The sequence below is a fragment of the Carassius auratus genome, chromosome 42, assembly GCF_003368295.1.
Source record: "Carassius auratus strain Wakin chromosome 42, ASM336829v1, whole genome shotgun sequence".
Lineage (NCBI taxonomy): Eukaryota > Metazoa > Chordata > Actinopteri > Cypriniformes > Cyprinidae > Carassius > Carassius auratus.
The window spans coordinates 1,995,058-2,018,927 of record NC_039284.1 but is presented as its reverse complement, the minus strand read 5'-3'; the positions used below and the strand labels follow the sequence as shown (position 1 = coordinate 2,018,927).

The following is a 23,870-nucleotide window of genomic DNA, read 5'->3' as shown; positions in this document are numbered from 1 at the left end:
TATTTTGTCAGTTGCAAAGTACTTAATAGCAAATAACTTTTGAAGCAGTTGTGTGCACTGATTTTGTAGCAGTTTTCAGTTGTTTTTTTAACATCTGAAGAATTTTGTCATGAGAATGGGTGCCACAAATTATTCTCTTTATGTATTTATTTATTTATTTTTCATTTCTACATGCATAAGAGTACAAAGCTTCTGACAAAACCACATTAACATTTTCATAAAGTAGTATAATAGAGCTTAAAGCAACAGCAAAAGGGAATTTCTTAAGACGTTTCTATAATAATGTCAGGAAAATAAACTTCAGCAGCTTCATTTCAGTAACTGTAGATGAGGACTTTAAATTTGGGAATCAAAAATGAGTGAAAAAAAGTGGAATTCAAAAATATAACCCAGGGATAAAGTAATACATATTTTAAAATTAAACTTGTAAATATGTTGGTATGATATGTTATGTGGTATGTTTCTAGATTTTCAAATTGTAAAATTTTCATTTTCAACTGTAATATGAATTCCCAGTTATGAGTGTAATATATTTATGTGTATACAGTATATATAAATACACACACGTTTAAATTTAAATACTTACATGTGTATTTATACATATTTATGTGATTTTATAGTATTTATATTTCTTAAATAACTAATATATGTATATCTTGATTTGACAGTCTTAAAATGACCTTCACAACTTACACAAGCTTAAACAATAGCACTATGAGAACATGAACTGATTTGCAGAGTCTTAACCTGTTTGACTGTCCTACAGATAATCTGCTCTTGAAGAGCTGCACACGGTCGTCTGCTGTCCCGCACATGCTCTTCTGTGCTGACTTCTGTGTTTTGGGGTTCCAGTGTATCATCGTCATGATCCTACACAACTTCTGGATCAGCAATGTCCTCATTCAGAAGACGGAGGTTGTAGAGCACTGCACAGCATGCAACAACATCTGGACAAAGGCAGAACTCACTTCCAGGGCCTTGAAGAAGAAGATGGAGCACAGCTGGTCTTCATCATCCTGAAGGCTCTCTCAACAATGTTCTGTGCACGAGCATCATTGGTGTTGAATCAAAGCTGTGCAGGATTGTGTTCAGCCTCTCTGTCTGCTGTGATGAGGCAGATGAACACTCACACAAAGATACCCACCATCTCCCAGGATGTGTTTTCCTGCAGGTGGATAGGCCTCCAGAGTTCTTCAGCACCCTGGCATCATACACAGACCCGGGATACTCAACAAAGATATCAAGGTACTTACCATGGTGGTGACCTGCAGCTGAACAGAATGAAACCACTTCCTGTTGAAATAACATTGGGCTTCACTTGCTGGAGGTTCAGTTTGTATGTGACAGCCATCTATTGTTCCAGCTACCAGAAGAAAAGCTGCTTCCACTGCCTCCAGGTCATCTGTGGTGGAGAAGGCAATCAGCCTCCTCAAAATCCCCATCACAGACCTGCTCATTCTGTGCACAATGTTATGCAGCTCTTGGATGTCAAAGGCCAGTGACAGCAGCCTGTATGATGCTGTTTACAGTCTGTAAATATGTAGTTTTTTTTTTTTTTTTTAGAATAAAATTTCAATAGGTTACACATTTTTTTTGCTGATATATCTATATCTAACTATATATATTTATATATGTGTGTATATTGTCTATAATGTATATATGTATGTATTTATGTATATATTGTGATGTGTGTATTTATGTGTATATATGTGTGTGTGTGTGTGTGTGTATTTGTCTAAGCATTCATTCAAGTTTATTCATTTGTTTGTTTTGTGTAATTTTTATTTATTACAATAAATTACTTTATATCCTTACATAAAATCAGTCTGTCATTCTGTTCACAGCTGTAGCTGCTGTTATTCTGAGGTAGAAAATTAAAAGCTAAATTTATTTTAGTAAAGGATTTACAAGCTGTCAACGAAGGCATGATCTGCGAACAGCTGACCGACGCCTGCTTTGAATTGTTAATTCAAACGACATAAAAACGCAGACGAAAGCGGTAAGAAAAACGAAAAACATCACCGTTGTTCGCTCAGTAGATTGGGCTCTTTAAATTTACGCGCTGTTGTGACGACGTATGTCACGTGACAATGTCAACATGGCGGATGTAGTACGTCCGAATTCCATTCATACTACCCACATTCATACTATATAGAACGTACTTTTCTAACGGTCGAGTAGTATGTTCAAATTCAAATGTAGTACCCAGTACGCAGTATTCGATTTCGGACGCAGCTATTGTGTCATAGTTTATGGACAGAAAGTTCTGATGTAAACAATGGCAACATTTTGGATTACACTTACTGTATTGAACAATATGCCATATGCTTATGTATTCCATATATCCATTACAAGAGTACAAATTTACACATTACTGTATGTGTGATATTGATTGAAAGATACTGGATAGAACTCCCAGTTAAATTTTTACTAGTGGTCTGTCCCAAAAAAAAGTATAATAAAAAAAAAAAAAATTCACTGTTATATAGAAATGGAAAAATAAATATGGGCACAAAGATGAAAATAAGTCAATTTTCAGAATGTGTAACTCTTGTGTTGTCCTCTGTCTATACAGTATACGCTTTCTAACTGAAGAATCATGAGATGAACATTTGAGCCATTTCAGAGAAATGGTTTATCATTGCTTTATCATCTACATTCTCTTCATTAGTAAAGATTCAATTGGACAATTCATGCCAGATTGACAAAAAGTAGAATAATAATGTGTAAAAAAAAAAAAAAAAGTATGCTTGCCATTTTATGACTTGCACGATGAACTAAAGACCCAATGTTTTGGGGGGTAAGACTATTGCACAGAAAACTATATAATACATTTTGAGTGACATGACATTACCAACTGATAATGTAGGAAACCGCAGATTAATGTGCAAAATCAATTGCATGAATGTACAAAAGCAATCGCAACTTGTTCAAAAGAATGAGAAACTGGTTTTATGATGTGTATAAATGAATAGATGATGTGGAGGTTGTACAAGTAGTTTTGAGAATTTCATTTCTGATTTGAGAAATGCACCAAAGTGACTAAGAAAAACTATAAAAGAACCAAAGACTTAAACTACTTCAGTCTGTGTGCATTGAATTTATTTAATACACAAGTTTCACAATTTGAGTTGAATATTTGAACTTTTCCACAACATTCTTATTCATTGAAAAGCACCTGTATAGTTGCTGGTGGCCTTAATTAATGATTGTAACGATAAAAACTTCCTATTCATCAGGAAGAAGAAGGCGGGAACCGGCGCACAATCAAAAATCACTTTAATATTCAAAAATAAACCAAACAGCACGTCAGCCCCTCACGGCGACTGACGCGCACAAATAAAAGCCAAAACATAAAATAATGTCCCAGGCCTGGTCCTCTCTCGTCCTTCACTATAGTCGCTCCAGTTTTATATCCTTCCATCTCCTACGTGGGACTCAAGACCGGCGGTGGGGCGCAGGTGCAGCTCATCTCCAATCACTACACCTGGCCTCACTCCTCGTTCCCACGCCTCTCGGCCCCACCCCACTCGCCACAATGATAAATTCCAGTATCGCCCACTGTTTACTTTTAAAAGAACACATAACCTGTCAGATATGTTGGTAAATTCGGATGTTGTGAGGAGAAAAAATGTCTGCTGTTTGTTATACAATGTTGTTTTCCATACAGAAATTGTGCAAGCATTTGGTGTAAAGTGTAAACCGATTATATGTCCAAGGTATCAAAATTACATTTGTGAATTACCAAAGACTTGTAGTCTAAGTAAAACAATGTGCAGCTATTACTGTTATTACACTTGTATACAAAACTTCGTATTATGCTTGTTATAGAGTGCATGACGTCACGTGCAGTAGACAGTAGACATGACGCGGTTGTCACGGTGAACATCACAGTCCTATCTGGTAGTAGATTCTGGTGATTTGTTTATTCAATTGTTTAATTGTATAATTGTGATAAATATGGAATCATATGCAATTTATGTTCTAGTCATGGACATATGATGCAATGTATTGATGGACTTGAAGGTTTGTGTTGTATACAAATGGAAATTGTCCAGCATTTACATGCAATACGTGTGTTTTTTAGATATTAAAGATTGGTTAATGAATAATGACTTCAGTATAATTAAAGATTTGAACAGTGGGTGGAGGGATTGAATTGTTTAACACATTGAAGAAGGCTTTCAGACTAAGCGTATGTGTTCATCCTACTGGTGATTCATGTCAAATAAAATGCAGAAAGAAGACTGTTTTTGTGAGTGTGGATTATGGTTTTACATACTAAGTAATTTAATAAATTAATGCATCAAAATAAATTATTAAGTGACGAATGTGCCAGTACTATTCCCTGAGGTCTCTGTGGCATTTTAAGTTCTATTTTTGTTAGCACTATTGTTTCAATGCAATTACTTTTAAGCAAAATAAATAACTGCTTTGAATTCAGAAATTAAATAATCTGATGTAAAGCAGAAATTTTGCCTAGTAGGTTCCCTCAAAATGACAATTCTGTCATCATTTACTTAACCTCATGTTGCCTAAACCTAAAACGACATGTACGTCTTGACGGCATCATAATACATTTGCATTAAATGCCCTTCATATCAATGTGTGTTTGCTGACAACTTTCCTGAGTTTTGAAGTTAGTCAAACCTGTTTTGTTCTCAGAGAAAGAGACACTACTGGAGACTGGACAGCAAGAGTCTGACTCTGTTTCAGAATGACTCAGGAGCCAAGTTTTACAAAGTAGGTGTTAAGTATTCTATAATATTCTACTTCTATTTTCTATTGTAAATGTTGTACTAAAACACAAATAACGTTTGAGGTTCATGTTTAAATGACATTCTATGTTGATGGAAAAGTTTGACTTGCATGTGCATAATTTAATCTAGAACAACCTTTAGAATAACCCCAGAAATCAGAATATTGCTCATAATTTTTTTTACGAAACTGATTATGCAGTCCACCTTTGATCTTTGTAATGTCAAAACATTATAATTAATTGCTCATCTAGAGCATTTGACACAGCTAAAGGCGGTAGTATTTTCCCCTTTCACACACACCGCTGAGGTATTTGGCAAGTACCACAGAATACCCCTCCCCCAATGCTTCAGCTTGAGCTAAAAGCCATTCAGTAAGAGAAAGGAAGTGTTTAAAATTCAACGTTGTAGTTGTATGGTTAATGCAGCTGTATTACTGTGAACTAATCAGTATAATAACTCTTTATTCTAGGACTTGAACAGCTTCACTACATTTCTGGATTATATTATACAGTAAGAGTTGTGTACATGTTTGCTTGAAATATTTTTTATTATGCACACTGTATAGCCTGTGTGTCTTGAGAATGAAATTAATTTTGTCTGTGAAATAATCTTTGTGAGGGACACTTAGCAATTGTATTGGCAATTTCAAACCATGTGGGCAAGGTTGTATATGCTCAGAGTACATTTCAGGAATATTTGTGTTTAAGGATAAGTGGACAGCTTTAAATATTTTAAAGGTGCACTACCATTCAAAAGTACCACTACCATATATATTAAGTAATGAGTACATTGTGTCAAATGATTAATTTAAATGCTTGTGCATATTAGTTAGACACTTAATATAAAGTATGTCCAAACTTTCTGTTTACAAAAGAAAACTGACAAATAAATATATCATGGTTTCCAAAAAAATAAAAAATAAAAATTACCAAAATCATTAGAAAATCTAAATATTTTGAATGCCCTTTTGTTTTTAAGAACTTGTGCATTACTGTGAAAGTCCCTGTGGCAGCTCCACTATGTTTTCAGCTGTAAAACTAAAGTCAGAAAACCTCACCACCCTGGGTGAGATTCCAGGGTGTGTTCAAAGCTGTTTTGCGCTTGACTTTATTATCAGCTTGGCACACAGCTTGTATCTTAAATTATAAAACAGATACTACTTCTTTGACAGTTTGTCATGAAAACATATTCTAGGCAAGCTCATTTGGCTTTACCTATGTTAGATTCACTTTTACAGAAGTACTACATAATTAACAACTTAATTTATAAAACAATCTAAACCAAATTCAATTGTCAAATTTCTTAGCACAGTGCAACCAACGCTTTATACTTAAAGTATGTGAGACATGATCATGTATTTGGTTTTCATATAAGGCTTAAAAGAGCCGGTCAGATTTGCACATTTGGAAATCATTGTGCACTCTTTTAAAGATGAAAGCCCTGTACTTTTGGTTTTTTGGGTAAGGGGTTTCCAGGCCTTTCTCAAGATAACCACAGCCCACCCCCTTAAGTGTGACCATCTCCTACATAATGTATCAGTGGCTAGTATAAGCCTGGCCTACACACTCATGCATGTATGCCTCGCAAGCGCTGCCCTGTAATCATGGAGCTCTTTACAGGGTTGGGTCACATGACTCACCCACCAAACCACAAGCACTTCATCTCATATTCAGAGAAGTTTTCAGGCGCAGCATTTGTGCTGATTGGCCGCAGCTACTGTTTTTCCTGTCTCATCTGAGAGCAAGTTCGGGGGCTGAGCAGAAGGTGGACTCTTAAGAGACTGTCATAGTCAGACTTGGCTCATTAGGTTTTGCATCGTCAGTGAAGATTGAAGCTTAACCCTGGACTGCAAGCTTGGGCTGCATTTGCAGACAGTGCTATTTTTGAAATGTCTGATAAGGAACATTTGAGAGTATCTGTTTGAACCTGGAGGAACCACATGGACTTGTGAAGCAACCGCTCTTTAATTCTCATCAGTGACATCTTGATCACTTCATCTCCATAGATTTGGGGAACTCTAGCGAACTTTGTGAGGCAAACTTTACACTGGACTGGACATTTGAATTCAACATCACATGGATTAATTTAATGAGTCATTTCCAGACTCAAAGAGCAAATGAGAGGTTGTTTAATTGGTTAAATGTTCTTATCTAGCTGTCACTGAGTCAGAGTCTACATTTCTGACTCATTGTCTGATCTACAGGAGATTCCCCTGTCAGAGATCTTGCAGGTGGAGGTAGCGCGTGACTTTGGTAGTTTAGCCCTGGGGGGCAATTCGCACTGCTTCGAGGTCATCACAGCCACCATGGTGTACTATGTTGGGGAGAACACTGGCGTCCCCCACCTCCACATCCACAGCCCTGCGCTGGCTGCCAGTGGCATGGGGCTGGAGGTGGCCCAGGGCTTGGAAAGGGCTATCCGCCAGGCCCTGATGCCTGTTCCAGTTACACCACAGCCCAGCATGGGCGCCACAGTGGGACAGAGTAAAGATCACAGTAAGTAGCTTTTAAAATCATGTTAATTGAATCTTAATTTTCATCCAAGAAACTGGAAAGGAGATATTTTACAGAATGTGTGAGCTTGTTTATACTTTTCTATACAGTTAGTCAATTGTACCATTTATACCAAAAAGGACAAAAAAAGTAAAAAAATAAGTCAGTTTTTATTTTATATTACTTTGAATCTCAGAAATTGATAGTAGATTTCACAAATAATTATAAAAAATGAGCAAGCAAAGTTGTTTTAATTTGATTGACAGTAAAGTGTGTAAATCAAACCTGTATTTTAAACTTTTTATGTATATATATATATATATATATATATATATATATATCATGTAAGCATGAAGACTGTAGTAATGATGCTGAAAATGTAGCTTTCAAATCAAAGGAATGAATTACATTTTACAAGATAATAATTTTACAAAATAGTACTGTATTTTTGATCAAATAAATGCAGCCTTGGTGAGAAGAAGAAACTTCTTTTGAAAACAAATAAATCTTACAAACAAGATTTACATTTAGCTGATACATATTAATACAAATGTACAATTATCCCAAAAGGCTGTCAAAAGTGCACTTTAATTAACTAAAAAGATATGTGACCAGCCATGACATGAAATTTACTGCTACTGAAAATAATAATAATATATTTACTCTATACAATGCTTTTATCCAGTCCCCAATACAAGACATAAACATAAAAGCACTTTTAAAGAAAAGTAGCAACATGAAAAATTCTAAATACTGTACAAACTGCAGATATATCAAGTCAACAGAATAGTCCAGAATGATGTTTGGATGTATGGATCAGCATATAAGTGATAAATCCGTGAAACAGAATGAATACTGTTGGAAGTTTACAATGTAAAAAAAAAAAAAAAACAGTCGTTGAAGCAATGGTACAAACCAAGACAACCGTGAATAGTTTTTATATAGAGCAGATTTGCATCTCTATTCTGGAGAGTAAATGTCTGAGCTTAAGTATTTAATATCCTGATGCACCTCTATTTAATTGTGTTGAGAGACAGAAGATTAAAGAGGTTTGACAGGTCTGGATTAATGAAAGCTTTATAGTTATGAAACAAACTCACTGTTGATTCAGTATTCAGAGATTTCTGTCCAGAGATGAGTGACATACTTAATTAAGGATTCGTCTGTACAAATCCAACCCAAAAAATAAACAGAAAAACAAAAAGTGTCCCTTCAGATAATTACTATGCAACTCATGCTTGTCATTTTCAGAGCAATTTACAATTTATTATATATTTCAAATAGGATTGGTTTAAATTATTATAAAATGTGTGTGTGTGTGTGTGTGTGTGTGTGTGTGTGTGTGTGTGTGTGTGTGTGTGTGTGTGTGTGTGTTGCAGAGGAACTGTCCATCAGCATTTCTGTATCTAAAAGTCAAATCCAGGAAAATGTGGTGAGTGTCTGAATGTGTTTACCGACAATATTTCACCACTACACACTCTCTTTATTCACACTTCTGCATGCTCGGTCATGTCCACGGTCAAGTCAAGTTCAAGTAAGTTATGAAGAACTGAGACGAGGAAATAAAAACCAATTGGGATTATTAAGCATGCATTTAATTGTAAACTGAGAAGTTGTATTTGGAATAAATTTACTTGTCAAATTATGTTTGATTTTAATATTTGTTTAGTTATTGAGTGTATCTTACATTTATATTTTTTTTTTTACATTTTTTATTTATTTATTTATGTATTGCTCTGTCTTTAGGATATCAGCTCAATCTATCAGATCTTTGCTGATGAAGTGTTGGGTTCTGGACAGTTTGGCATCGTTTATGGAGGTACACTAAAAAAAATCATTCTAAACTGTATTACCTTAAAATCACTTAAGTGTTTGAGTTAGACATACCTAAATAAATGTTTAAAAAAAATTCAGCAGTTTGTTTGGTTTTAAATTTAGAACTAGGTTAAATTTAGATTTGATGTACAAAATATATTTTTAAGATATATTTTTGTGAAATTGGAATCTAAATATTTGAGAATGGAGAAATTATACCGTTCAGTTTCAAGAACTACAATTATTACTTATTTAATATCAGTATTTTTTCATCTTTGACCACAGCTGAAGAAAGTTGGACACAATGAACATTCGTACAACAGATTATCATAAAATAATAAGTTTACATTACTCTTAAATATAGGTTTTAAAATTGGCTATCTCATGTCTGGGTTACTTTAACTCAATGGTACCAAATGTACTATAATTCTGTAAGGTACATTTGGTTGAACTTTATTTTAAGGTGTCCTTGTTACAGTGTAATTGTGCATATAAGTACTGAGTAATATTAATTAACTTAAGTTATAATAGTAAATACATGTAACGTATAACAAGGACACCTTAAAATAAAGTGTAACTTTATATTTCATTATATTTATTACACAGCGCAGTGCAGTACTAGTTATTCTGATGGGTCATTTGTGGCAATTGTGGCAGCTCTTCAAGTTTCACATATTTTGTTTATCATTCTTCTGTCACTGTAAATTATTTCATGTCAATGTAACACTTACAGTATATTTGTGTGGCTGTGGAATGAGCTCCAGCCAGTCCCCTTTTCAGATTGTTATAAGCTCTTGTGAAATTCATGTCCTGTCAGATTTATTTGCATCATTTTTTTTATTTTTACAGTTAATATATCAATTACATGTAGTATTTCTAACATACACACCAAATTAATTACAATAAATATATAGTTTTATCACTTGAAACCAATAAACTTTTTGCTAAATATTTTACTGCATTTGAAATCATTTTTAAAATGTCATGTGTTTTAAGGGAAACATAGAAAAACAGGCAAAGATGTGGCCATCAAGGTAATAGACAAGATGAGATTCCCCACCAAACAGGAGAGCCAGCTGAGAAATGAGGTTTCCATTTTACAGGTGATCATTGTTTTTAATGCGAATATTGAGATGTTAATGATTTCCTAAATTCATAACGCTGGAGATGAGTGGTCCCCTTTAATGTGTCCTTCTTGTTCTCATAGAATTTGCACCATCCTGGGATTATAAACCTGCAGTGTATGTTTGAGACTCCAGAGAGAGTCTTTGTTGTAATGGAGAAACTCCATGGAGACATGCTGGAGATGATCTTGTCCAGTGAGAAGAGCAAACTTCCAGAGCGCATCACCAAATTTCTGGTCACACAGGTTTGCAAATCTTTGTCTCCTCCAATCCTTTCAAATCCCATTTCCTTGTTTATCTTATGTATTCTGAAGTGCAGTTTGTTTCGATGAGGCAGTAGTCTGGATCTCATCTTGAACTAAATTAGAGCGGTGAGTCTGTGGGTTGATTAAAGCAGTGGGAGCACATCCATTAGCCATGGATCTGAAACCACAGAGCTACTGTGATGTGGTAAAGTTGCTTCTGTCTGAAAATGTCAGAGAAATGTCATTTATTCCTGTGATCAAAGCTGAGTTTTCAGCTTCATTACTCCAGTCTTCTGTGTCACATGATCCTTCAGAATCATTTTAATATGCATATGCATTTTAATATGATTTTCTGGTTAACCCTCTCAAGGCAGGCGTTGCAGATTTGCAACAGTAAAGTAACTAAAAACCTTATTACTCCTTATTACTCCAGATACATATTTTATGAATCTGGAGTACTAAAAACTTTACTATAGGTTACCAAATTTACTAAGTTACTAAAACTTAATTTGAGCCTGAGAGGGTTAAGAATCATTTATGATTATCAATGTCAAAAACAGATGTGCTGCTTCATATTTGTTTGGAAACAGTAATATTATTTTTAGGATAAAAAAAAAAAAGTTACTGATCCAAAACATTTGAACAGTAATATACGTAATGTAATATGAGATTGGATAAGGTTTTATTAAACTAACCTTTTACTAGCACATTATTCCTCTTAAATACATTAATATTTTACAGATGTCAAACTACAATATCAGTCCAGAAAGCTTGTTTACTGTCATATGAAACTGTAAGCTGCTCAACTAGAATATATTTTATATTGGAGAGAAATCACATTATCCCATTTATCTGATCAGACAAAGCTGATGATAATTAAAAACAAATTAAAGGGATAGTTCACCCAAAAAGGAAAGTTACCCTATGGTGTGTATGACTTTCTTCTTTCAAGTGAATACAATTGGGGTTATATTTTAAAATGGCCTGGCTCTTCCAAGCTTTATAATGGCAGTGAATGGATGTTGAGATTCTGTAGTCCAATAGAAGTCCAATAAAGTGCATCCATCCATCATAAAAAAAGTACTCCACATGGCTCCTGGCAGTTAATAATGGCCTTCTAATGGGTTTGTGTAAGAAAAATATCCATATTTAAAACTTTATAAACCATAATCTCCAGCTTCCGCCAACTGTCGTATGCTCATTCACAAGAGATGACGGGTGATTTAGGTGTAGCGTGACAAACACTTAAGTGCAGACGAGAAGTAAAAACCAAACACCAGTTATGAATTAGAAGTACAAAACAAGAATTTGTCAAATAAAATGTCAGAGGATTTCAATATAAGCCAAGCGAAGACTGGTTTCCCTTTGCTAAATAAAGAAAACGTTGCTTCCTTTGCTCCTGTAAACAAAACTTGGTTCTCGTGAAACTAGCATATTCTCACTGGAGCTTATGCTATGCCTACATCATATTTTATCCACTGGAATGCCAGTCACTCGTGAATGAGCATACGACAGTTAGCGGAAGCTAGAGATTACGGTTTATAGAGTTTTAAATATGGATATTTTTCTTACACAACCCATCAGAAGGCCTTTATTAACCCCCTGGAGCCATGTGGAGTACTTGTTATGTTGAATGGATGCACTTTATTGGACTGTTGAGTCTCAACACCCATTCACTGCCATTATAAATTTTGGAAGAGCCAGAACATTTTTTAATATAACTCCGGTTGTGTTCATCTGAAATAAGAAACTCCTAAGATGGCTTGGGGGTGAGTAAATCATGGGGTAATAGATGATAGGCAGTAGAAGTGGATATTACATTGGTGGCCATTCAAAGCTTTAAAAAGACCTGCATGCCATTAAGTGACTACTTTACTGTCATAGATCCTTGTGGCTTTGCGACATCTCCATTTCAAGAACATTGTTCACTGTGACCTGAAGCCAGAGAATGTGCTGTTGGCATCTGCGGAGCCCTTTCCTCAGGTAAACAACAGTGAATTAAACACCATCTAATAAGCACCGGGTTTCACAGACTGGGCTTTGCGAACTGCAAGAGGTTCTGAAATTACAATAAATAAACATTATTTTAAAATAAAATATAAAAACATTTAAAATATAACACAAGAAAAGAGTGAAATAATTTAGATGTTTATTTGTAACCATTAACCAACATCATAGAACTGTGAATGTGTTGATCAATTATTGGAATATTATCTTAAACTCTCAGTAGGTCCTTCAAGTAAATACTTGAATCAAACGGGTTCAGCTGACCAAAATGTTTGAAATTCCTGTGATAAAACATGACCAAACTAGACAACTTGCTCAGTGAGATCACTCTCTTGTTTCAGGTAAAATTGTGTGACTTTGGGTTTGCTCGGATCATTGGGGAAAAGTCTTTCCGGCGTTCAGTGGTGGGCACACCAGCATATTTGGCCCCAGAGGTGCTGCGCAGTAAAGGCTACAACCGTTCCCTGGACATGTGGTCAGTGGGAGTCATTATCTATGTCAGTTTGAGTGGCACCTTCCCCTTTAATGAGGAAGAGGACATTAACGACCAAATCCAGAACGCAGCATTCATGTACCCACCAGCACCCTGGAAACAGATCTCTGCTGAAGGTAATTAGTCATGCTTTACTGATTTCAAGCTACCTTCTAAAGAATGAACCTGTTTTCTCAGTGCAGTTTCTTATTCAACAAATGACTGAGGATGTGGTGTTCATTTGTAATCATCTGTACAGTAGTGTGTCATCTTTTGCTTTAGAAGAAAGAGACAGATGTCTAGATGTCTGTCAGACAGCGAGCAGACTGTCCACCCCCTCGTCTGTTTAGAATAGTTCTTTCCGCCCAAGACCTGAAAGATTATACCAGCCTCTCCCAATTTCAGTCTGTCAAACTCCTCTACAACACTATAAATGTCATTTCTCTGTCTCTACACTTCACATCATTACATGTTTAGTTTTATAATTTGGTTTATTTTTGTTGAACAATTATACTCAAATTCACCATTACACTATTTAAATTTATTGTTGAATTTGTGAAGAAGCTCACATTATAGCTCTATACTTGTTTGAATTTTATTTTACTTAAAAACCATTCCAAATATAGGTGATGTTGGGGGGTTGTTCAACATTGATAATAAATAAGAAATGTTTCTTGTTAATGTTACTGAACCTTCAGCTCTGCCTTCCATCACAGGAATAAATAGCATTTTCTATTTTAAATACATAAAAAATGTATTTTAAATTATAGCAGTATTAATCACATGTTAATGTTACTGTTAACTCAGACTGTAACAGAATTTTCCAGATTTTGAATGGATAAATCAAAAGTAGGTTGATAAACTTGAATCAAAATGAAATGTGGGCTAGTGTCTGTGAATATTAAGCTGCAAAAATATTATTTAAATATGGATCCTGCAAGTGCAGTTTTGTTTACTACACACATGCTAAGGCGTGCATGATGCTCACTGTGTTTCAGCCTCTGTACACTTGAATAAACCTTTTTTGGCAAGGGAACAGATTGCTCTTTTTGGAAATGTGACCCAGATTATGTATTAACCAGTCTAACTATGTCCACAATCTCCAAATTAAACCTCTATAGCTACAGATCTGATCAACAACCTTCTCCAAGTCAAGATGAGGAAACGGTACAGTGTGGATAAGACCCTCAGTCATCCGTGGCTACAGGTAAGGAGTTTAGAAACCTGTAAAATGGCTTCTCAGAATGTTTTAGAGATTTACACCTCAACTTGTTCATATCTGCATTGCCCCAGGACTACCAGATGTGGCTCGATCTGCGAGAGTTTGAGACACGCCGAGGTGAACGCTACATCACTCACGAGAGCGACGATGCACGCTGGGAAAAGTATGCTTCCGAGCACAGTCTGCTGTATCCTAAGCACTTTATCATGGCTCCAAACCTCGAAGATATGGACGAGGACCTCTAGTGGCTAAGTGAGCCGAACTGAAAACGAGGTCAGTTGAAGGCAGCAACCTGTTAATGGTCTGTTGCTATGGAGCTGAAACACATCAGCAATCTGTAGCAGTCTTTGAGGGGAGCAGACTTCTCTCTGGATGTCAACTAGAGCCATGGAGACTGCGGATCCACACTGCTAATGAAGATGAAGGCTGTTTCAGAGCATGTGCGGTCAGAAGTCTTAATGACTGTTCTTTTCCAAAAGGTGCTGTTAAGTGTGTTTCTTACAATAATATAAAGGTTAGTAACAGATGTGAAGAAGTAAAACAAAACATACTGGGGAGAGCGATGCAGTCGTTTATATTAGTGTTCACAGCCAAAGCATCAGACTGAAACATGCGTATTTTAAACTCCTATTCTTCTATGATATCCTAATAACAAAAGGGGTCGGTAAGGTGGTTTTGTTTTTGTTTTTTTGCACTAATCCATACAACCAGTGCAGCTTGTACAATGAAGTGGATTCTGTGAGATAACAGCACGCCATTCTTCAAGAATCATTGTCGTCGGATGAAACAAGAACCACACTTAAGCATGTTTGAACTGAATTGAATCTGCCAGACAGAACGGGAGATCGTTTCTTCAGCGTACCAAAGACATTTGCATCTATCGTGACTCTTGTTCTCTCTTCGTCTTAGAGCTGTTGTCCTCAGAGCCATTCTTACTGCAATTTTTAAATCTAATAGCAGCTAAGCAGTGCAGAAAGATGTTTTGGTCAAAAGCCTTCTGTGAGAAAGCTTTTTGACTTATTAGCAAAGCTGTTTTTCAGACAGACAAAAAAAAGGTAATGTATAGAAAATAACTGCTAATTACCTTTATTAGAAAAGATGACCCGTGTTATTTATATATAGTATGTAATGTCCTGAAGAATGAACCTTTCTATGAATCCCAGAACTGGAAAATCTAAGAAATATATATTTTTGGTAATGAATGTTTTGTTGTTGTAAATGCCACCTACAATATTAAAATTAAGCTGGATAAATTGGATTTCACACACACACACACACACACACACACACACGCACACACACGCAGACACACACTTGAAATCTTTAGTTGCACAAACAGACACCCTAGTGAAAATGAACATGTATCAGGGTAAAAGAAGCCATTTTCTAGTAGTTTCTTTTCATTGTCCATGAAATGATAACTGTTATGTACGCATTGAAATATGGGAAAACAGGATTGAGGATTCCTCTAAATCATTGCATCTTCATCATTATGTTGCCACTGGTTTGGCAAGTGTCAGTGTTCTGTATAAACGGATTCAATAAAAAAGGATAGATTCCATGTGTTTGGGGTAATTGTTCAAGGTGTTGGACTTTCCTAAGGAGAGATTTGACAAGTTTTGCAGGTCATGAAATGATCCCATAGACCTATATACAGTATGAAGGACCTATGCATGTCTGCACTGGAATGTCATGAGGAGGTTTCACACAGCCCTTTCCACAAAATTACAGGCACTTTTCTATTTACAGATCTTGTGTGAACAACAGAAATTCGGCTAAATCAGTTCTGGTAATTTGCTGAGATGAGAATTTGTAACATTACTATTAAATTTCCATTTGTGAACAAAGCATGAGGCCAGAAACATACTTAAGTATGTGAACACAACTGTGGTGTTTGTTAATCAAACAACCCTTCCTGTGATTTTTCTAATGATCCTGAAGACATTGATTAGGAAACTCAGGTGTATTTGATTAGGGTTAGAAAAGTTGATTAGTAGGAAAGTGGATCTCGTGAGCCAGGTTTGAGGATCACGGATGTAAAATATGGCTGCATCGGAATATGAATACTTGTCTAGTAGGTGAAAAACAGTATGCAAAAGAGTAATATCTCCATGGGACACGATCTACTACAAGGCTTCTGTCTCCTGATTGGTAGTTTATAAGTTTTTTTTTTTTTTTTTTTAAGCAAGTTAAAGACCTTTATAATTATAAAAATCAGTAAAGATTTACCACGAGTAAATGTAAGAACAACTTTAATATTGTTAGTAATATTTCAGGATATAAGAATTTCATCTTTTTCTTTGGTCATATACTGTAGTATTAACATCTCCACTAAACTGCATATTTTTGCTCATTTTGAGCCTCTGGTTAAAATGTAGGTGTTTTTTACTAAAGTATGTGCTCTGTATTACCACTATATCATATAAATAAATTAAATTTATGCATTTAGCAGATGCTTTTATCCAAAGCAACTTGCAGTGCATTCAGGCTATCAGATGCATTCAGCTTCGCATTACAGGAATTAATTACTGATTTTTTTTTTTAATGATTCAAATAGAAAACAGTCAAATAGTATTTTACAATATTACTGCTGGTACTCGAGACAGCAGACCTGCTGTACTCAGTGTGTTAAGAGCGAGTCTCATCCACTTCCCCCAAGATGAAGGGACCTCTGAATGAGCTTCTTTATCTGCCTTCTCCGCAAACGGCCCTGCCACATGACTGACTGATAAGTGTTCATCTTCTGATGACAGGAAAACTGGGCAGATAAATTAACGGTCATTTTATTTCATGACCAGACCTTGCAAACTGAGGATACATTTGATTTTTATCATAAAATGGTTTGGATAAGGCACCTACAGGTCTTGATTGCACTTGATTTAACAGATAGTCTACTATTTAGACTGAACTGAGCTGGATGAATTCAGTGATGAACTGCCTTTAACTGAAAATTGAGTGTTGTATTGTCATTTTGCATTATTGACACACTATTTTCCTATTTAATACTGTAAAGTTGCTTTGACACAATCTGTATTGTTAAAAACGCTATATAAATAAAGGTGACTTGACCTACAGGGCTGAGATCAGAAATAAGACAATCTTTGTCTGAATAATATAAACTAAAATAAAACTTTCAAGACTATGACTTTTTTTTATTTATTTGTAAAAACTTAAAGCTAGCAGTAAAATACCAACACTGATGTGTTGATTTGGCATTTTTCCTTCTGTGGAACGTAAAACAAGAAATTTTGATAAATGCCTCAGTTTTTGTCAGAAAATATTTGTCAGAAAATATTATAACAGCTAAAACTCATTCCAATTTGATACTTTTTTTTTTTTTTTTTTTTGTCTTGATGCTTTGTGTAATTTTGCTTCTGTATCATAGTGTATCATAGATATTTGTGTTGGAAAACAAGTACAAAAAAATACAGAAAGAAACTCTTTTGAATATGCATGGATATAAATTGTGTTTACCTGCAGTACAGAGCATAATGGAAGCGTGTTAATGCCATTAAAAAAATAAAAATGGATTATAGTTAAATAGCACATCATCGAGTGCTTTTATTTTCTGTCTTAAAAGAATATCCCTCTTTCGTGTGAGAAACCTGTTCAGTGTGTGAGTGAAACTCAAACTGAATCGCAAAAAATTCTGACATTTTTGCAAGATTTATATAGCTGTAGATTCAGCCTCATTCGAGATGTAAGGTTTGGCAGTCCATTAAACGCTGGAAAGACTGGGGGAAAATGGAGAGATCAAAACAGGTTTAAATGCACATATTGTGTAAATATATGGGTAATGAAGTCCAGATGCTGCTCCAGAAGGTAAAGCAGCGTGTAAGTGGAGCACTGAGGTCTCATTCATTCTCATCTGCATTTCTTACCTATGATCTTTATAGACACATTTGTTATAGATACCACAGAGGGATTAAATGCATTATTCCGTCAATTATAGGAAAAAATAATAACGCGTCTGCATATGTGAGTTGCATATGTGAATTAAAGATTAATCTTGATTAATGGGATGACATGAATGTACAGTGATTCTGATGAGACTGTAGAAATCTACTGTAATTTATATTTTATATAATTTACATTATATAATAATAATAATAATAATTATTATTATTATTATTATTATTATTATTATTATTATTTACACCAAATTATTTTACAATCCTTTGTCAGTGAAACTTCATAAATACGTTCTAGAACATTAATTTGCTCATTTCGGGTGCTCCATAAAAACGATGCTATGTGTTTGTGGAGAAAAATAAAATAAAAAATAGACTGATATAGTGAAAAGAATCTCAGTGGAATACAAATGAACTTTTGTTTTTTCTGCAACCATCATTTATTCTTCTTGGAAGGGTCGTCCAGACTTGATTTCATTTGTATGCCACTAGAGGGCATGCTGCTCATAGAATGAACGAAAACCCTTCTGTGGGAAATGCGTTTTTGTAGGAGACTGTGTGTGCTATTCAAATGTTTATTTCGTCAGAGCTCGCTTCACCACGCATATTGTGCTCAGAAGGTCACAGGTTCGAATCATGAACCCTGTTTATTTAACGTTTAGTTTGAAAATAAAAACAATAAATGTATTGTCCAAGTTGTATCAGGGTATAAGAGAATCTCACACCAAAGTAATAAATATGGGTTATGCAGGCCTATATGACCCACAAACGAAAATTTTGGTTAGTGATGCAAATCTTTATCATTTAAAATGGTAAAACTTTATGGTGTTGGAGTTACATATGTAGGCCTATATAACATAATAATAACAAAAGTAAAATTGTGCATAATTACAAGCAACCAATCCCAATTAAAACCCCAACAATCTTATAGTTGTGCATGTAGCTTGTTAATATTATTTGGTACTTATTTGTGTTTTAACACTGTAAAAACATCCCCCTTGAAATAAAATATAACATTTATTAAATAATAAAAGTAAAAATAATTCCTAAACTGTGTGAATACAAGAGTTCTACGAACTACCTCACTACTGGAGTGGACTCAAAACATACAGATGGCTGTATTGTAACTGTAAAACATGGATATTAACTAGTTTGAAATTATTCCATCGCTCATCAGCTACACACTCTCATTTCATTTGAAACTCTTTCATTTACTGTGAATGCTAAGGAAATATTTTCTTTTCTAAAAACATTAGACTGTGTGTGAGATGATGTAGGTCTTTTCCATTTTATTTGATTATAAGTCCCATTTTTCCTATATAATGGTATATATCAAATTAAACCACATAATCTGATGATTTGCATTCTACAAAGTTCTGTCATTAACATGATCAAAAATCAGATTATTGAATAATGCACTAAAAACATGATTATAATCATTTCAAGTTGATTATTAAAAAAAAAAAAAAGTTTATATTCCTGTTTGAGGATTATTTAACTACTAACAAATTAACAATAATGTAATGCATGCTTAGTGTAAGTTATTTAGCATGTAAAAGTAACAAACAAGTAAGATATTACTCATTGCTAGCATTAGCATGATCATTGCTCATAGAGTCAGTATGAACTTTCACATAGCCACAACCAAACACAACCTAACCACAAGCCTGGTCTTCAGCACAACGATAACCACAAAACATCAAAACAAAACCTCTATTAAATGTCAAGCATAAAATCATTAAACACAAATGGGTCATTCCCTTAACAACAACAACAACAACAAGAAAGTATAATAATATCAACATTTATTCACCTTATCCAATTATATGCAATGCATTATTTTATTTTATTTTATATATTTATGTATATAATATTATTATTATTAGTTTCAGAAAGTTCAGTTGAACTGCAGTGTATTGCAACATTGCATTTAAGTTGAGGTAATAGGGCCCCTGAATTGTTCTCTGATTGTGTTAAAATGTCCTGAATCTTTTCTTCTCTCTTTCTCTCTTCTATCTATCTGCTATCTATCTTCTTCCATCCCAGTAGCTAGTTTCTCATTGGCTAAACTGAGTTACAACTCACCTCATGTATAAAGCATCTTTTGGTCTCCACTATTACACATTTTTTAATCTTACAGTGATATTTTTGATATATAATTATTAATTAGCAATGGTTTAGTTATTGTTAAGCTGCTTAATTATTTATTGATTGCTTAATACTTTAATTATATTTCTTAATTCATGAAATGTCCTCTCAGATGGAAATAAAGTACATCTGTCTGTCTTGAAATATCGGACCTTGAACTAAACACATTAACTCAACACATGTATTGTATGTATTTTGTTAAAAATGTCACCATTATGACATATCAAAATTTCATATGGACCAAATCTGTCTTCATAAGACATAATCTGTCTTCAATTAATCAATAAAATATGTTTCTCAGTGAAGTATCGGAGCTTTGGGTCTCTAAGCCTTCACTGTGCTGTGTATACTAGAAATATTATCAGCTGATAAACATCACCTTGTTTCCATTTCAGAACTCTTTTGCCAATCAAACATAAATGCATATTAAACCACCTTCTAAGTATAATTCAGATTAGCATCAGCATTCTTCAGCCAGCTTCAAGGGTGGTCCATGTGAAGCATCATCTAGCTGCTGTCTGTCTTCACAATGCAAGGCATCGACAGGCATTATAGCAAACAAACAAACCAACAAACAAGCAAACACACAAAGAGTAAACAGGATCAGGGGCCAATTGATTTGAGGTGTGAGAGAGAGCTGATTGCAGTAGAGGAGGGTCTTTTTCATGGACAGCCCACTAGAGTAGCCTATCTGGAGCTTTGATTGAGCACAGAGGTATAGCCCTCTCCAGCTGTGTGCCTTTAACATTACGTCTTGTTGGAATGCATTGTCCCATTCAGCACTGCCGTTCTGTGTTAGCTGTACTCATGTGACATGCTGGTGCTTTTTTCTTCATACAGTTCGGTATGACTTTAATACTCCTGAAACCCTATAACATCTGGATATAAAATGTACTCTGAAAATGACATGTATTTTTAAAAGGTTTCCAAATAAGTGTTTTTGCAGTGATGAAATCAAAGAACTATTTTAGATTCTCCAAAGAACCTTTCAGCAAACTGTTCTAAGAAAGGACCATTATATTTAGCCATTATATATGTACACACATCCCATTCTTGTTTGGTAAATGTTTTATCATGCGTTCATTTACAATTCCTATACTGCAATTGCTATGCGGCCCAAAACTTTAAATATGAAAATCCATCATTTTACATTTTAGTAAGTATGATGACCTAAAAAAAAGTGGTGAAACACTGAAGAAAAAAAGTGTCAAAAATGTACCTTTATGGGTAGAACAGGTTGTCAGTGGCACAATATCCTTAAAATGATAACTTTGCAGCTTATCATGTTAGTTCATATTAGTACCTTAGTAAAGTACCTTACCAAAGTAAAACCGTATGGTACTACTATGAACCTGTGAAGACAAATAAGGTAGAGAGATGTCCTTTTAAGGGTACAATTTATAGTTCCCCTAAAGGTACTGTTTTTCAAAGGTAACATTTTCTCTGAGAATGAATAAACATTTTTCTGGGGTAAAAATGATTTAGGTAAATCTTTACATCGTGGCCATCCCTCATGTATATCATAATTTTAGAAAACTTATGTGATGTACATGCACTGTTGTGGACACATTTAATTTAGTGAGATTAAAATGAGATTTAAAAAAAAAAAATTCTTAATAATTTTATTTTCCACAAGCCAAAAGTATATAAAATACACAATTATGAATATTATTATCTATCTTGCTCTCTCAATATTATACATATCTCAATTAATATTATAACATTTTACAACCAGAAGCAGTAAACCAAGGGAGTAACACAATGTTACCATATCATTTTTTTTTTTTTTTTTTTTTATTATTATTATCTGATAGCACTAGTGTAAAGTATTAGCTCAACATATTTCTTCATTTATTTCATTTATTTATTTTTGCTAAAATGCTAGATAGATCAAGTGATCCTAGGAGTGTTATGGTCAGATTTATAAATTGCTATGGATTCAGTTGAGGGTTGGGAGTTAGTCTCACCACCGAGAAACATTGAGAGTGAAGGTTTTGGAAAATGACATAATCATACCACACTATGAGGGTACAACCAGAGGTTTTATTATGAAAACAGAAATTACATTATAATGAACTTGGCAACTGTTAACTAAAGAGCATTAAAGTGTTCAGTTCATACCTTCTGAAACTGTTATGTATACTGGGCATAATGATAACATTTTTTTTTCTGTGTACATTTTACTGTCTGTAAATGTGTAAGGTGCTGCCTTTTTAATTTGATTTGAAGAAAATGTTGTTTATCTGATCGCTAAAAATTCAGTGCCAATTCAGTTCAGGTCACTTTAACTGTTTTTCTATTAAGGTAGGAGCTAAAAAGCCAGTTGGCACCTTTTTAAACTCTTAAAACTTTCTCAGAACTCACCATTACCGTGAGCTACAGAATCAGCCATTTAAAGACTGTATGTAAAAAAGAAAAATGACACTTTCCCTTTCTCTTTCTAGCGATCTATACACCAGAGTTAAATGAGACTGACAGAATCCACAAAGAGGCTGAAATCTAAGGGCCAATCCAAGACTGGGCTGATTGGATGACTCCAGCTGTGCTGAGAGGAATTCCCATAGCTTCACATCTTCAAGTGAGTGACTGCAATACGCAACCTCTGAAAGGGGCAACCACTGAACTCTCAAGCAAGTGGCAATATTTGCTCACCTGAAATACACACAACTCTCCAATTGGGCCACAGGGCAGGAGCAGGACTTGGTGGCTCAGGCAGCTGTGAGGCAGAGAGAAGGGGAAGGTCAGGAAGTTTTGTGAGGGGGAATGGACCCCCGCTGGGGTGTTGTTTATCGCTGGCGGTCCCATTGTATTTTATGGGAGGGAAGGCTATATTTGTCCTCAGCCACGGGAGGCTGATGAGGTGCTAATCTGTCAAGCGGCTTGCTATTTGAGTCTCCTTGTTAGCGGGCTAGCTTGTTAGCTATCCAGGCCTGTAAAACAGAGCTTGAATTTATAGGCTCTCCTCCCTGGGTTCTGTCACTGTTCATGGGTAAGCAAACACAGATTGGGCACTGATGGGACCTTTGAATGAACGGCTGGGATGAAAAAAAGATTGAGCTTCCCTGGTTCCCCCATGCTGTTTTCAGTAAACATTACAAATTAGGCATCTGCATATGGATGGATCTTCAGGTGAAGCAGGAAGGAATTGCAGAGGAGAATTCTAATAACATTCCCTCAGGAGTCTGATGGAAACTCAGGGAACCCAGCAGATATCAACAGATATTGGTGTTTATTAGCGTCATTATAGCACAGCATCTAAGCATTCACACATAAGATAAACCTCTTAAAGGGTTTATGGAATTAAGGAATTTTTTAAATAGAAAAAATTGTTCCATTAGACAAAGTCGTAAAAAAATAACAATTTTGCATTTGTGTTTTATGTTTTGTATCACATTTGATACATCAGGCACTCAAGGATTGGAAAAAAACACCTCAGTTTTATTCAAAGGCCAAAACTGAGCAAAAATATGCAATTTGGTGCAGATGCCGATATTTATATATGGCCAAAAAGTAAGAGGAACTTCTGATATTGTGTTATGTAAATCAATCAAACAACAGTATAGCAGATACTTACAAAATATTATAGAAATGTCAGTTGTCATTCTATATCTCCCAATAATACCTTAGGAAGATGATGTGTCATTTTTGATACTCACATATTAACATGTTTTTTT

General features: G+C 34.9%; 1 protein-coding gene across 2 annotated transcripts in view; it reads left to right on the top strand.

Annotated features, from left to right (window-relative positions):
* Window positions 1-16,320, top strand: part of LOC113060401 (serine/threonine-protein kinase D3-like) — a 131,173-nt gene extending 114,853 nt beyond the window's left edge. For both annotated transcript variants that reach the window (XM_026229290.1, XM_026229289.1), the window contains 10 exons: window positions 4,666-4,743; window positions 6,964-7,255; window positions 8,632-8,684; window positions 8,999-9,071; window positions 10,064-10,170; window positions 10,275-10,436; window positions 12,321-12,419; window positions 12,785-13,052; window positions 14,037-14,122; window positions 14,209-16,320. In XM_026229290.1, the coding sequence (XP_026085075.1) occupies window positions 4,666-4,743; window positions 6,964-7,255; window positions 8,632-8,684; window positions 8,999-9,071; window positions 10,064-10,170; window positions 10,275-10,436; window positions 12,321-12,419; window positions 12,785-13,052; window positions 14,037-14,122; window positions 14,209-14,382 (1,392 nt within the window). In that variant the 3' untranslated portion in view covers window positions 14,383-16,320. The remainder of the gene's footprint in view (window positions 1-4,665; window positions 4,744-6,963; window positions 7,256-8,631; window positions 8,685-8,998; window positions 9,072-10,063; window positions 10,171-10,274; window positions 10,437-12,320; window positions 12,420-12,784; window positions 13,053-14,036; window positions 14,123-14,208) is intronic.
* The last annotated feature ends 7,550 nt before the right edge of the window (window positions 16,321-23,870 follow it).